The 15,137-nt window shown below is 43.5% G+C and overlaps 1 protein-coding gene and 1 long non-coding RNA gene across 3 annotated transcripts in view; both read left to right on the top strand.

Moving 5' to 3' along the window:
- Nucleotides 1-266: 266 nt before the first annotated feature.
- APBB1 (amyloid beta precursor protein binding family B member 1) overlaps nucleotides 267-15,137 on the top strand; it is a 248,072-nt gene continuing 233,201 nt past the window's right edge. Inside the window, exons 1-4 of one of the 2 annotated variants that reach the window (XM_053708844.1) lie at nucleotides 267-358; nucleotides 5,668-5,713; nucleotides 5,808-6,460; nucleotides 13,070-13,269. In XM_053708844.1, coding sequence (XP_053564819.1) covers nucleotides 5,821-6,460; nucleotides 13,070-13,269 — 840 coding nt within the window. In that variant the 5' untranslated portion in view covers nucleotides 267-358; nucleotides 5,668-5,713; nucleotides 5,808-5,820. Of the gene's footprint in view, nucleotides 381-5,667; nucleotides 5,714-5,807; nucleotides 6,461-13,069; nucleotides 13,270-15,137 lie in introns of both variants that reach the window. The other variant, XM_053708843.1, reaches the window with a different exon arrangement.
- Nucleotides 6,482-7,572, top strand: LOC128654747 (uncharacterized). The gene is made up of 3 exons (XR_008401483.1): nucleotides 6,482-6,890; nucleotides 6,929-7,036; nucleotides 7,396-7,572. It is a non-coding gene; the product is annotated as an uncharacterized LOC128654747 (long non-coding RNA).

The raw sequence follows: 15,137 nt of genomic DNA, 5'->3' as shown, positions 1-15,137 counted from the left end.
AAGTGAGGTAGGTATAAAGTGAGGTTGGTATATAGTGAGGCACTTTAGTGAGGATAGCACACAGTGAGGCATTATAGTGAGGTTGGCACACAGTGAGGTTGGTATATAGTGAGGTTGCCCATCCCACAGGGGTACAGTCTGAGGATTACATTGGGTACATTTACCTACAAGGACTTCTCATCTGATTATGCGCAGACGCAGAGGGTTTCTATGGCAACTGCCAGTCACTATATGGCGGAGTTCGCCAATCACCGGAAATACGTACTTATTCAACCGGAAATGTATTTGGGATCCAGGGCTGGGACCGAAAGATAACGGGATTGGAAGCTGCTCTGGTTGTTCATTGAGAGCGCGCCTGGTACGGGATTAAGGTTTTTGGAGTGCGCATTGATTTACAGATATTTCCAGGGAGCGCGCCCAGCTAGTATTGAGTATATGTGCCGGAGCTCGTCCGTTATAGTTTATATACACTGTGAGCCTGCTTATTGGAGGTTATTATTGTGTGTAAGTGTATATAGGTGTGTGTGTAAGTGTATATAGGTGTGTGTGTGTAAGTGTATATAGGGGTGTGTGTAAGTGTATATAGGTGTGTGTGTGTGTGTGTGTAAGTGTATATAGGTGTGTGTGTGTGTGTGTGTAAGTGTATATAGGTGTGTGTGTAAGTGTATATAGGTGTGTGTGTGTGTGTGTGTAAGTGTATATAGGGGTGTGTGTAAGTGTATATAGGTGTGTGTGTGTGTGTGTGTAAGTGTATATAGGTGTGTGTGTGTGTGTGTGTAAGTGTATATAGGTGTGTGTGTAAGTGTATATAGGTGTGTGTGTGTGTGTGTGTAAGTGTATATAGGTGTGTGTGTGTGTAAGTGTATATAGGTGTGTGTGTGTGTAAGTGTATATAGGGGTGTGTGTGTGTAAGTGTATATAGGTGTGTGTGTGTGTAAGTGTATATAGGTGTGTGTGTGTGTAAGTGTATATAGGGGTGTGTGTGTGTAAGTGTATATAGGTGTGTGTGTGTGTAAGTGTATATAGGTATGTGTGTGTGTAAGTGTATATAGGTGTGTGTGTGTGTGTGTGTGTGTAAGTGTATATAGGTGTGTGTGTGTGTGTGTGTAAGTGTATATAGGTGTGTGTGTGTAAGTGTATATAGGTGTGTGTGTGTGTGTGTGTAAGTGTATATAGGTGTGTGTGTGTGTAAGTGTATATAGGTGTGTGTGTGTGTAAGTGTATATAGGGGTGTGTGTGTGTAAGTGTATATAGGTGTGTGTGTAAGTGTATATAGGTGTGTGTGTGTAAGTGTATATAGGTATGTGTGTGTGTAAGTGTATATAGGTGTGTGTGTAAGTGTATATAGGTGTGTGTGTGTAAGTGTATATAGGTGTGTGTAAGTGTATATAGGTGTGTGTAAGTGTATATAGGTGTGTGTAAGTGTATATAGGTATGTGTGTGTGTAAGTGTATATAGGTGTGTGTGTGTAAGTGTATATAGGTGTGTGTGTAAGTGTATATAGGGGTGTGTGTGTAAGTGTATATAGGTATGTGTGTGTGTAAGTGTATATAGGTGTGTGTGTAAGTGTATATAGGTGTGTGTGTGTAAGTGTATATAGGTGTGTGTGTGTGTAAGTGTATATAGGTATGTGTGTGTGTAAGTGTATATAGGTATGTGTGTAAGTGTATATAGGTATGTGTGTGTGTAAGTGTATATAGGTATGTGTGTGTGTAAGTGTATATAGGTATGTGTGTGTGTAAGTGTATATAGGTATGTGTGTGTGTAAGTGTATATAGGTATGTGTGTGTGTTAAGTGTATATAGGTGTGTGTGTGTAAGTGTATATAGGTGTGTGTGTGTGTAAGTGTATATAGGTGTGTGTGTGTAAGTGTATATAGGTGTGTGTGTGTAAGTGTATATAGGGTTGTGTGTAAGTGTATATAGGTGTGTGTGTGTGTAAGTGTATATAGGTATGTGTGTGTGTGTAAGTGTATATAGGTATGTGTGTGTGTAAGTGTATATAGGTATGTGTGTGTGTGTAAGTGTATATAGGGTGTGTGTGTGTAAGTGTATATAGGTGTGTGTGTGTAAGTGTATATAGGTATGTGTGTGTGTAAGTGTATATAGGTATGTGTGTGTGTAAGTGTATATAGGTATGTGTGTGTGTAAGTGTATATAGGTATGTGTGTGTGTAAGTGTATATAGGTATGTGTGTGTGTAAGTGTATATAGGTATGTGTGTGTGTAAGTGTATATAGGTGTGTGTGTGTGTAAGTGTATATAGGTGTGTGTGTGTGTAAGTGTATATAGGTGTGTGTGTGTGTAAGTGTATATAGGTGTGTGTGTGTGTAAGTGTATATAGGTGTTTGTGTGTGGTAGTGTATATAGGTGTGTGTGTGTGTAAGTGTATATAGGTGTGTGTGTGTGTAAGTGTATATAGGTGTGTGTGTGTGTAGTGTATATAGTGTGTGTGTGTGTAAGTGTATATAGGGTGTGTGTGTGTAAGTGTATTAGGTGTGTGTGTGTGTAAGTGTATATAGGTGTGTGTGTGTGTAAGTGTATATAAGGTGTGGTGTGTGTAAGTAGTGTATATAGGTGTGTGTGTGTAAGTGTATATAGGTGTGTGTGTGTGTAAGTGTATATAGGTGTGTGTGTGTGTGTAAGTGTATATAGGTGTGTGTGTGTGTGTGTATATAGGTATGTGTGTGTGTAAGTGTATATAGGTGTGTGTGTGTGTAAGTGTATATAGGGTTGTGTGTAAGTGTATATAGGTGTGTGTGTGTGTAAGTGTATATAGGTATGTGTGTGTGTAAGTGATATAGGTGTGTGTGTGTGTAAGTGAATAAAGGTGTGTGTGTGTGTAAGTGTATATATAGGTGTGTGTGTGTGTAAGTGTATATAGGTGTGTGTGTGTGTAAGTGTATATAGGGGTGTGTGTGTGTAAGTGTATATAGGTGTGTGTGTGTGTAAGTGTATATAGGTGTGTGTTGTGTGTAAGTGTATATAGGTTGTGTGTTGTGTGTAGTGTAAAGCTGTGTGTGTAAGTGTTATAGGTGTGTGTGTGTAAGTGTATATAGGTGTGTGTGTGTGTGTAAGTGTATATAGGTGTGTGTGTGTAAGTGTATATAGGTATGTGTGTGTGTAAGTGTATATAGGTGTGTGTGTGTAAGTGTATATAGGTGTGTGTGTAAGTGTATATAGGGGTGTGTGTGTGTAATTGTATATAGGTATGTGTGTGTGTAAGAGTTATAGGTGTGTGTGTAAGTGTATATAGGTGTGTGTGTGTAAGTGTATATAGGTGATGTGTAGTGTGTAAGTGTATATAGGGTTGTGTGTAGTGTACTACGGTGTTGTGTGTGTAAGTGTATATAGGTGTGTGTGTAAGTGTATATAGGTGTGTGTGTAAGTGTATATAGGTGTGTGTGTGTGTAAGTGTATATAGGTATGTGTGTGTGTGTAAGTGTATATAGGTATGTGTGTGTGTGTAAGTGTATATAGGTGTGTGTGTGTGTGTAAGTGTATATAGGTGTGTGTGTGTAAGTGTATATAGGTGTGTGTGTGTGTAAGTGTATATAGGTATGTGTGTGTGTGTAAGTGTATATAGGTATGTGTGTGTGTAAGTGTATATAGGTGTGTGTAAGTGTATATAGGTATGTGTGTGTGTAAGTGTATATAGGTATGTGGTGTGTGTAAGTGTATATAGGTATGTGTGTGTGTAAGTGTATATAGGTGTGTGTGTGTGTAAGTGTATATAGGTGTGTGTGTGTGTAAGTGTATATAGGTGTGTGTGTGTAAGTGTATATAGGTGTGTGTGTGTAAGTGTATATAGGGTTGTGTGTAAGTGTATATAGGTGTGTGTGTGTGTAAGTGTATATAGGTATGTGTGTGTGTAAGTGTATATAGGTATGTGTGTGGTAAGTGAAATAGGTATGTGTGTGTGTAAGTGTATATAGGTATGTGTGTGTGTGTAAGTGTATATAGGTGTGTGTGTGTAAGTGTATATAGGGGTGTGTGTGTAAGTGTATATAGGTGTGTGTGTGTAAGTGTATCTAGTATGTGTGTGTGTAAGTGTATATAGGTGTGTGTGTGTGTAAGTGTATATAGGTATGTGTGTGTGTAAGTGTATATAGGTATGTGTGTGTGTAAGTGTATATAGGTGTGTGTGTGTGTAAGTGTATATAGGTGTGTGTAAGTGTATATAGGTATGTGTGTGTGTAAGTGTATATAGGGTTGTGGTGTAAGTGTATATAGGTGTGTGTGTGTGTGTAAGTGTATATAGGTATGTGTGTGTGTAAGTGTATATAGGTGTGTGTGTGTGAAAGTGTATATAGGGGTGTGTGTGTGTAAGTGTATATAGGTGTGTGTGTGTGTGTAAGTGTATATAGGTGTGTGTGTGTGTGTAAGTGTATATAGGTGTGTGTAAGTGTATATAGGTGTGTGTGTGTGTAAGTGTATATAGGTATGTGTGTGTGTAAGTGTATATAGGGGTGTGTGTGTGTAAGTGTATATAGGGGTGTGTGTGTGTAAGTGTATATAGGTATGTGTGTGTGTAAGTGTATATAGGTATGTGTGTGTGTAAGTGTATATAGGTGTGTGTGTGTGTAAGTGTATATAGGTGTGTGTAAGTGTATATAGGTGTGTGTGTGTGTGTAAGCTGTATATAGGTGTGTGTGTGTGTAAGTGTATATAGGTGTGTGTGTGTGTAAGTGTATATAGGTATGTGTGTGTGTGTAAGTGTATATAGGTATGTGTGTGTGTGTAAGTGTATATAGGTATGTGTGTGTGTTAGTGTATATAGGGTTGTGTGTGTAAGTGTATATAGGTGTGTGTGTAAGTGTATATAGGGGTGTGTGTGTGTAAGTGTATATAGGTATGTGTGTGTGTAAGTGTATATAGGTATGTGTGTGTGTAAGTGTATATAGGGGTGTGTGTGTGTAAGTGTATATAGGGGTGTGTGTGTAAGTGTATATAGGGGTGTGTGTGTAAGTGTATATAGGGGTGTGTGTGTAAGTGTATATAGGTATGTGTGTGTGTGTAAGTGTATATAGGTGTGTGTGTGTGTGTAAGTGTATATAGGTGTGTGTGTGTAAGTGTATATAGGTATGTGTGTGTGTGTAAGTGTATATAGGTATGTGTGTAAGTGTATATAGGGTTGTGTGTAAGTGTATATAGGTATATGTGTGTGTAAGTGTATATAGGGTGTGTGTGTGTAAGTGTATATAGGTATGTGTGTAAGTGTATATAGGGGTGTGTGTGTGTGTAAGTGTATATAGGTATGTGTGTGTGTAAGTGTATATAGGGTTGTGTGTATATAGGGGTGTGTGTGTAAGTGTATATAGGTGTGTGTAAGTGTATATAGGTATGTGTGTGTAGATACAGGTATGTGTGGGTGTATATATAAGGGTTTGTAGCCTGTGGTGGGTGTGTGTGTGTGTGTATATATATATATATATATATATATATATATATATCACACCAGTAACATACTTGTTGGTGGGAGGTTGTGTACGTATATAGGTCTGTGTGTGTGTGTGTGTGTATTTATAACTGTTTATGTGTAGGTATAGGTGTGTGTGAAAATATATATTTTCACTGTTTTGAGCACAGGCTGTGATTGAAGTCCACGCTTGAAGCTTGTGTTCCTTGAGCTTTCTCTCCGATCACAGTTGTTTTTTTGTTCATTGCAGGGATTTGGCCGTGCAGAGAATGGTTGCGTTTCTCCATATCAGTCAGGTAATGTTGCAGTACTTACGATTGTGCTTTCTTGGGTGTGTTGATGGGAGGGGGTAGCTGTGGCAGTTGATTTATTGTGTCATCTCTCCATCAGACTTACAGTGACCATGTCAGGACCGTTGAATGAGAAGAGCCCAGTTTCTGGTCTAACCCTTAGTCTTATCTCCTCCCATAACGATTTGTTGTCCCCTAAGAGTCGCCAGGTCTACGCTCACACCGACCTGCAGAGCGCCATGGGTCTGGTCAGCACAGAGCTGGGAGGGGGAGCACCAGCTGATCGCACAAACCTCAAGTGGTTAAAGGAAGGACAGAATCAGCTGCGTAAAGCGGCTACACATGGCAAAGAAGATCAGAATTGCAACCCAGACTTACAGTTTGTCAACAAAGAGTGGGACAAAGAGGATAAACAGATGGAGCTGGAGGTGTCCACTCTCAACTGCGTCAATCTGAGTAGTGTGTTGAACACCCCTCTGCTCATCCAGGATGCAGATGACGAGTACGAGGATCTGACGCCTGCACAAAGTGAGGTCACTGATCCCATCACTACTGAAACCTCAGAATTCAGTTCTGAAGTACTTGAAACCCAGGAGCAGGAATGTGGGCGAGAGGGGAGCGAGGGAGGACGTGATGGTGGTCGCAGTGCCAGTCTACTTTTTGGGATGAGAAACACTGCAGGGAGCGACGAGGATTCCAGTTGGGCGACACTGTCCCAAGGCAGCCCATCATATGGGTCTCCAGATGAAACAGGTGGGATGCAGAGTGGCGTTGGCGCATCCTGTGTGCGTGCAGAGTGGCGTAAAAATGCAGTTGAAGCAAGCATTGTATAATAAGGTGCTGCGTTACTAGAGGCAAGCAGTGTATAATAAGCACTGAGAGGCAAGCAGTGTATAATAAGGTACAGCAGTATGAGAGGCAAGCAGTGTATAATAAGGTACAGCAGTATGAGAGGCAAGCAGTGTATAATAAGGTGTAGCCGTATGAGAGGCAAGCAGTGTATAATAAGGTGCAGCCGTATGAGAGGCAAGCAGTGTATAATAAGGTGCTGCCGTATGAGAGACAAGCAGTGTATAATAAGGCGCAGCCGTATGAGAGACAAGCAGTGTATAATAAGCACTATGAGAGGCAAGCAGTGTATAATAAGGTGCAGCCGTATGAGAGGCAAGCAGTGTATAATAAGGTAGCAGCCGTATGAAGAGGCAAGCAGTGTATAATAAGGTACAGCCGTATGAGAGGCAAGCAGTGTATAATAAGGTACAGCCGTATGAGAGGCAAGCAGTGTATAATAAGGTGCAGCCGTATGAGAGGCAAGCAGTGTATAATAAGGTGCTGCCCGTATGAGAGGCAAGGCAGTGTATAATAAGGCCCGTATGAGTGGCAAGCAGTGTATACTAAGGTGCAGCCGTATGAGAGGCAAGCAGTGTATAATAAGGTGCAGCCGTATGAGAGGCAAGCAGTGTATAATAAGGTGCAGCCGTATGAGAGGCAAGCAGTGTATAATAAGGTGCAGCCGTATGAGAGGCAAGCAGTGTATAATAAGGTGCTGCCGTATGAGAGGCAAGCAGTGTATAATAAGGTGCAGCCGTATGAGAGGCAAGCAGTGTATAATAAGGTGCAGCCGTATGAGAGGCAAGCAGTGTATAATAAGGTGCAGCCGTATGAGAGGACAAGCAGTGTATAATAAGGTGCAGCCGTATGAGAGGCAAGCAGTGTATAATAAGGTGCTGCCGTATGAGAGGCAAGCAGTGTATAATAAGGTGCAGCCGTATGAGAGGCAAGCAGTGTATAATAAGGTGCAGCCGTATGAGAGGCAAGCAGTGTATAATAAGGTGCAGCCGTATGAGAGGCAAGCAGTGTATAATAAGGTGCAGCCGTATGAGAGGCAAGCAGTGTATAATAAGGTGCAGCCGTATGAGAGGCAAGCAGTGTATAATAAGGTGCAGCCGTATGAGAGGCAAGCAGTGTATAATAAGGTGCAGCCGTATGAGAGGCAAGCAGTGTATAATAAGGTGCAGCCGTATGAGAGGCAAGCAGTGTATAATAAGGTGCAGCCGTATGAGAGGCAAGCAGTGTATAATAAGGTGCAGCCGTATGAGAGGCAAGCAGTGTATAATAAGGTGCAGCCGTATGAGAGGCAAGCAGTGTATAATAAGGTGCAGCCGTATGAGAGGCAAGCAGTGTATAATAAGGTGCAGCCGTATGAGAGGCAAGCAGTGTATAATAAGGTGCAGCCGTATGAGAGGCAAGCAGTGTATAATAAGGTGCAGCCGTATGAGAGGCAAGCAGTGTATAATAAGGTGCAGCCGTATGAGAGGCAAGCAGTGTATAATAAGGTGCAGCCGTATGAGAGGCAAGCAGTGTATAATAAGGTGCAGCCGTATGAGAGGCAAGCAGTGTATAATAAGGTGCAGCCGTATGAGAGGCAAGCAGTGTATAATAAGGTGCAGCCGTATGAGAGGCAAGCAGTGTATAATAAGGTGCAGCCGTATGAGAGGCAAGCAGTGTATAATAAGGTGCAGCCGTATGAGAGGCAAGCAGTGTATAATAAGGTGCAGCCGTATGAGAGGCAAGCAGTGTATAATAAGGTGCAGCCGTATGAGAGGCAAGCAGTGTATAATAAGGTGCAGCCGTATGAGAGGCAAGCAGTGTATAATAAGGTGCAGCCGTATGAGAGGCAAGCAGTGTATAATAAGGTGCAGCCGTATGAGAGGCAAGCAGTGTATAATAAGGTGCAGCCGTATGAGAGGCAAGCAGTGTATAATAAGGTGCAGCCGTATGAGAGGCAAGCAGTGTATAATAAGGTGCAGCCGTATGAGAGGCAAGCAGTGTATAATAAGGTGCAGCCGTATGAGAGGCAAGCAGTGTATAATAAGGTGCAGCCGTATGAGAGGCAAGCAGTGTATAATAAGGTGCAGCCGTATGAGAGGCAAGCAGTGTATAATAAGGTGCAGCCGTATGAGAGGCAAGCAGTGTATAATAAGGTGCAGCCGTATGAGAGGCAAGCAGTGTATAATAAGGTGCAGCCGTATGAGAGGCAAGCAGTGTATAATAAGGTGCAGCCGTATGAGAGGCAAGCAGTGTATAATAAGGTGCAGCCGTATGAGAGGCAAGCAGTGTATAATAAGGTGCAGCCGTATGAGAGGCAAGCAGTGTATAATAAGGTGCAGCCGTATGAGAGGCAAGCAGTGTATAATAAGGTGCAGCCGTATGAGAGGCAAGCAGTGTATAATAAGGTGCAGCCGTATGAGAGGCAAGCAGTGTATAATAAGGTGCAGCCGTATGAGAGGCAAGCAGTGTATAATAAGGTGCAGCCGTATGAGAGGCAAGCAGTGTATAATAAGGTGCAGCCGTATGAGAGGCAAGCAGTGTATAATAAGGTGCAGCCGTATGAGAGGCAAGCAGTGTATAATAAGGTGCAGCCGTATGAGAGGCAAGCAGTGTATAATAAGGTGCAGCCGTATGAGAGGCAAGCAGTGTATAATAAGGTGCAGCCGTATGAGAGGCAAGCAGTGTATAATAAGCACTATGAGAGGCAAGCAGTGTATTGAGCACACTGACGGCACAGTTATGAGGAGCACGCACACACACACAGCACATAGTTACTAGAGTAGCACACACACAGCACATAGTTACTAGAGGAGCACACACACACACACACAGCACATAGTTAGTAGAGGAGCACACACACACACACACACACAAAGCACATAGTTACTAGAGGAGCACACACACACACAGCACATAGTTACTAGAGGAGCACACACACACACAGCACATAGTTACTAGAGGAGCACACACACACAGCACATAGTTACTAGAGGAGCACACACACACAGCACATAGTTACTAGAGGAGCACACACACACAGCACATAGTTACTAGAGGAGCACACACACACAGCACATAGTTACTAGAGGAGCACACACAGCACATAGTTACTAGAGGAGCACACACACACAGCACATAGTTACTAGAGGAGCACACACACACAGCACATAGTTACTAGAGGAGCACACACACAGCACATAGTTACTAGAGGAGCGCGCACACACAGCACATAGTTAGTAGAGGAGCGCACACACACACACACACACACAGCACATAATTACTAGTGGAGCACACACACACAGCACATAGTTACTAGTAGAGCACACACACACACAGCACATAGTTACTAGTGGAGCAAACACACACACAGCACATAGTTACTAGAGGAGCACACACACACACACACAGCACATAGTTACTAGAGGAGCACACACACACACACACACACACACAGCACATAGTTACTAGAGGAGAACACACACACACACAGCACATAGTTACTAGAGGAGCACACACACACACACAGCACATAGTTACTAGAGGAGCACACACACACAGCACATAGTTACTAGAGGAGCACACACACACAGCACATAGTAACTAGAGGAGCACACACACACAGCACATAGTTACTAGAGGAGCACACACACACAGCACATAGTTACTAGAGGAGCACACACACACACAGCACATAGTTACTAGAAGAGCACACGCACACACACACACAGCACATAGTTACTAGAGGAGCACACACACACAGCACATAGTTACTAGAGGAGCACACACACAGAGCACATAGTTACTAGAGAAGCGCACACACACACACAGCACATAGTTACTAGAGGAGCACACACACACACACACACAGCATATAGTTACTAGAGGAGCGCACACACACACACACACACACACACAGCACATAGTTACTAGAGGAGCGCACACACACACAGCACATAGTTACTAGAGGAGCACACACACACACACACAGCACATAGTTACTAGAGGAGCGCACACACACACACACAGCATATAGTTACTAGAGGAGCGCACACACACACACACACACACAGCACATAGTTACTAGAGGAGCGCACACACACACACACAGCACATAGTTACTAGAGGAGCACACACACAGCACATAGTTACTAGAGGAGCACACACACACAGCACATAGTTACTAGAGGAGCACACACACAGCACATAGTTACTAGAGGAGCACACACACACACACAGCACATAGTTACTAGAGGAGCACACACACACACAGCACATAGTTACTAGAGGAGCACACACACACAGAGCACATAGTTACTAGAGAAGCGCACACACACACACAGCACATAGTTACTAGAGGAGCACACACACACACACACACACACAGCACATAGTTACTAGAGGAGCACACACACACACAGCACATAGTTACTAGAGGAGCACACACACACACACACAGCACATAGTTACTAGAGGAGCACACACACACACACACAGCACATAGTTACTGGAGGAGCACACACAGCACATAGTTACTAGAGGAGCACACACACACACACAGTACATAGTTACTAGAGGAGCACACACACACACACAGCACATAGTTACTAGAGGAGCACACACACACACACACAGCACATAGTTACTAGAGGAGCACACACACACACACACACACACAGCACATAGTTACTAGAGGAGCACACACACACACACACACAGCACATAGTTACTAGAGGAGAACACACACAGCACATAGTTACTAGAGGAGCACACACACACACACAGCACATAGTTACTAGAGGAGCACACACACACACACAGCACCTAGTTACTAGAGGAGCACACACACACAGAGCACATAGTTACTAGAGAAGCGCACACACACACACAGCACATAGTTACTAGAGGAGCACACACACACAGCACATAGTTACTAGAGGACCGCACACACACACACACACACAGCACATAGTTACTAGAGGAGCGCACACACACACACACACACACACAGCACATAGTTACTAGAGGAGCACACACACACACACACACACACACACACAGCACATAGTTACTAGAGGAGCACACACACACACACACACACACACACACACACACACACAGCACATAGTTACTAGAGGAGCACACACACACACACACACACACACAGCACATAGTTACTAGAGGAGCACACACACACACACAGCACATAGTTACTAGAGGAACACACACACACACAGCACATAGTTACTAGAGGAACACACACACAGCACATAGTTACTAGAGGAGCACACACACACACAGCACATAGTTACTAGAGGAGTACACACACAGCACATAGTTACTAGAGGAGCACACACACACACACACACACAGCACATAGTTACTAGAGGAGCGCACACACACACACACACACACACACACACAGCACATAGTTACTAGAGAAGCACACACACACACACACACAGCACATAGTTACTAGAGGAGCGCACACACACACAGCACATAGTTACTAGAGGAGCGCACACACACAGCACATAGTTACTAGAGGAGCACACACACACACACAGCACATAGTTACTAGAGGAGCACACACACACACACAGCACATAGTTACTAGAGGAGCACACATACACACACAGCACATAGTTACTAGAGAAGCACACACACACAGCACATAGTTACTAGAGGAGCACACACACAGCACATAGTTACTAGAGGAGCACACACACACACACAGCACATAGTTACTAGAGGAGCACACACACACACACAGCACATAGTTACTAGAGGAGCACACACACACACACAGCACATAGTTACTAGAGGAGCACACACACACACACACACAGCACATAGTTACTAGAGGAGCACACACACACACACACACAGCACATAGTTACTAGAGGAGCACACACACACACACACAGCACATAGTTACTAGAGGAGCACACACACACACAGCACATAGTTACTAGAGGAGCACACACACACACAGCACATAGTTACTAGAGAAGCACACACACACACACACAGCACATAGTAGAGGAGCACACACACACACACACAGCACATAGTTACTGGAGGAGCACACACAGCACATAGTTACTAGAGGAGCACACACACACACACACAAACACACAGCACATAGTTACTAGAGGAGCACACACACAGCACATAGTTACTAGAGGAGCACACACACACACAGCACATAGTTACTAGAGGAGCACACACACACACAGCACATAGTTACTAGAGGAGCACACACACACACACGCACACACACAGCACATAGTTACTAGAGGAGCACACACACACACACAGCACATAGTTACTAGAGGAGCACACACACACACACACACACACACACAGCACAGCACATAGTTACTAGAGGAGCACACACACACAGCACATAGTTACTAGAGCGAGCTGCATGGACTTATGGTTTTTGATGTGGCTTTTGATTCCTATAATTGTAGGAATTATTTAGGGTTTCACAAATGTACTGTAAATGATATTGACTGTTCTTCTGCTCAGATTCCTTCTGGAACAAGAACTCTCTGGAGACGGATTCGGACCTGCCCTCTGGTTGGATGAGGGTGCAGGACACCTCGGGTACTTACTACTGGCACGTACCTACAGGTACCACCCAATGGGAGCCGCCCTCTGATCTGTGCAACGGAGAACCTAAACTGTACCCTGTTCCAACTGAACACACAGAAGCTGAGGAAGGGCAGGTAAGAGGTGCACATTTTGTCTTTATGGGCAGAAGATGAGTCTCTGACTTCTTACAGAAGGGCAGCTGGCAACTCATTTGTCCTTCTTGGCGGGCGACTGACAGACGTGTGACAATTTATTTCTGACGGGTGCCTGACAGACGTGTGACCATTTGTTTTCTTTTTAATGACACGATGAGTCCACGGATCGTCTTAATTACTAATGTGATATTCACCTCCTGGTCAGCAGGAGGCGGCAAAGAGCACCACAGCAAAGCTGTTAAATCGCTCCTCCCTTCCCTCCCACTTCAGTCATTCTCTTTGCCTACGTTAGGGATAGGAAGTGGTAAAGTGAGGTGTTAGTATAGATTCTTCAATCAAGAGTTTATTATTTTTAAAGTAGTGCAAGATTGTGCTGCTTTGTTCTAGGGTGTAGCCGTAGTCCATATCAGTCTCTTCAGTAGAGCAGTGGTGGCTTTAGAGCAATGGGAACTTGTGGGACATAATTCTCACTGCGCCTCCCATATATTGAATGCTGCCCTAATTCAGAATACCTGAGGGATATTTACTCAGGAATTTCTTTCTTTCTCAGGCCCATGTGGGGGAGAGGACCTCTCAAGCCTAGGGTTCTGCCTTGCTGTCAGGCAGACTTTAGAGGTAAGTGGTTCCTTATTGTTTCTGGGGCTAACACAGGAAATAGACTCTGAGAAAAGGAGGGGAGCACTTCACTATCGTTAATTCATAATATGGGTGACACAATTAGCTCACTTTATTATGATTTGGGCAGCATTAAACATTAAGCATTGGAAATTAAGCAGGCACTGGGTGGCAGTTGGCTCTGGTGGTTTCACTTTTTTCTTCATAAACGGCTGGGAGACTTAGCTGTTTATTTACAACGCCCACAATGGGGTGGGCCTTCCGATTTTGCGCCTTTTACATTGAGCTCCTGTATTACAGATCAAGCAGGGGACGACAGAGGCAGAAGGTTCCAGTCTCTTACTAGAATTCGCAGGTTTTAAGTCGGAACAAGCGCTTCTAGGACCGGAAAGCAGTAGTTCACTTTCCATATTGAATCTGGATAATTTTTCCAAGTAAAAGTGAAGTCCTCCGGTTTTGTGCAGTCAGGTAGGCACCTCAGTAGAGCTGCTGAGGTGTAGGGGTGTCATTTTATTTGGTTTTAAATGCTACAGAGTACGTTATTTGCTTGCACAGTAAAAAAGTTAAACGTTTAAAATTAAAGTGACAGTAACATTTTTTTCACTTAAATTTTTTTTATTGCTAATTTGAGGTCTTTATTTGATAATTATTTAATTGTGACCTAGTATGGATCAAGGGGACTTGCAAGATGTCACTTGCTTCTTATGTTTTGATGCCAATGTGGAACCACCAATCCCTTTCTGTCCCTTATGTATTGAGAGGACTTTGAATTATATGGAAAATATTTTTTTCTGAGCCAATCTCCTCTAAGGCAGATGTTGTTGTCCAAGAGTCTCTGACTATGTTCAATATATGCCGCAGCTTTCTCCCCAAGCGTCTCAAATTTTACCACCTTCACAAGCAGTGCCCTGCGCTTCTGCTATAGTTCCCTCTGGTGTTACTTTAAAAGACACACACCTAGATTACGAGTTTTGCGTTAGAGGCTATGCGGTGCTAACGAGCAGTTTATGCTCACCGCTCAGACAGAGCTGGTAATACGGATTTTTACAAACCCGCCGTTAGCTGCAGAAAAAAAGTGAGCGGAGAGCAAAATTTAGCTCCACATCTCACCTCAATACCAGCGCTGCTTATGTTAGCGGTGAGCTGGTAAAACTTGCTTGTGCACGATTTCCCCATAGGAATCAATGGGGGAGAGCCGGCTGAAAAAAAATCTAACACCTGCAAAAAAGCAG

Source organism: Bombina bombina, chromosome 3, assembly GCF_027579735.1.
Source record: "Bombina bombina isolate aBomBom1 chromosome 3, aBomBom1.pri, whole genome shotgun sequence".
NCBI classification, from domain to species: Eukaryota; Metazoa; Chordata; class Amphibia; order Anura; family Bombinatoridae; genus Bombina; species Bombina bombina.
Note: the sequence above shows the minus strand (reverse complement) of the source record. Positions and strands in the feature narration are given on the sequence as shown.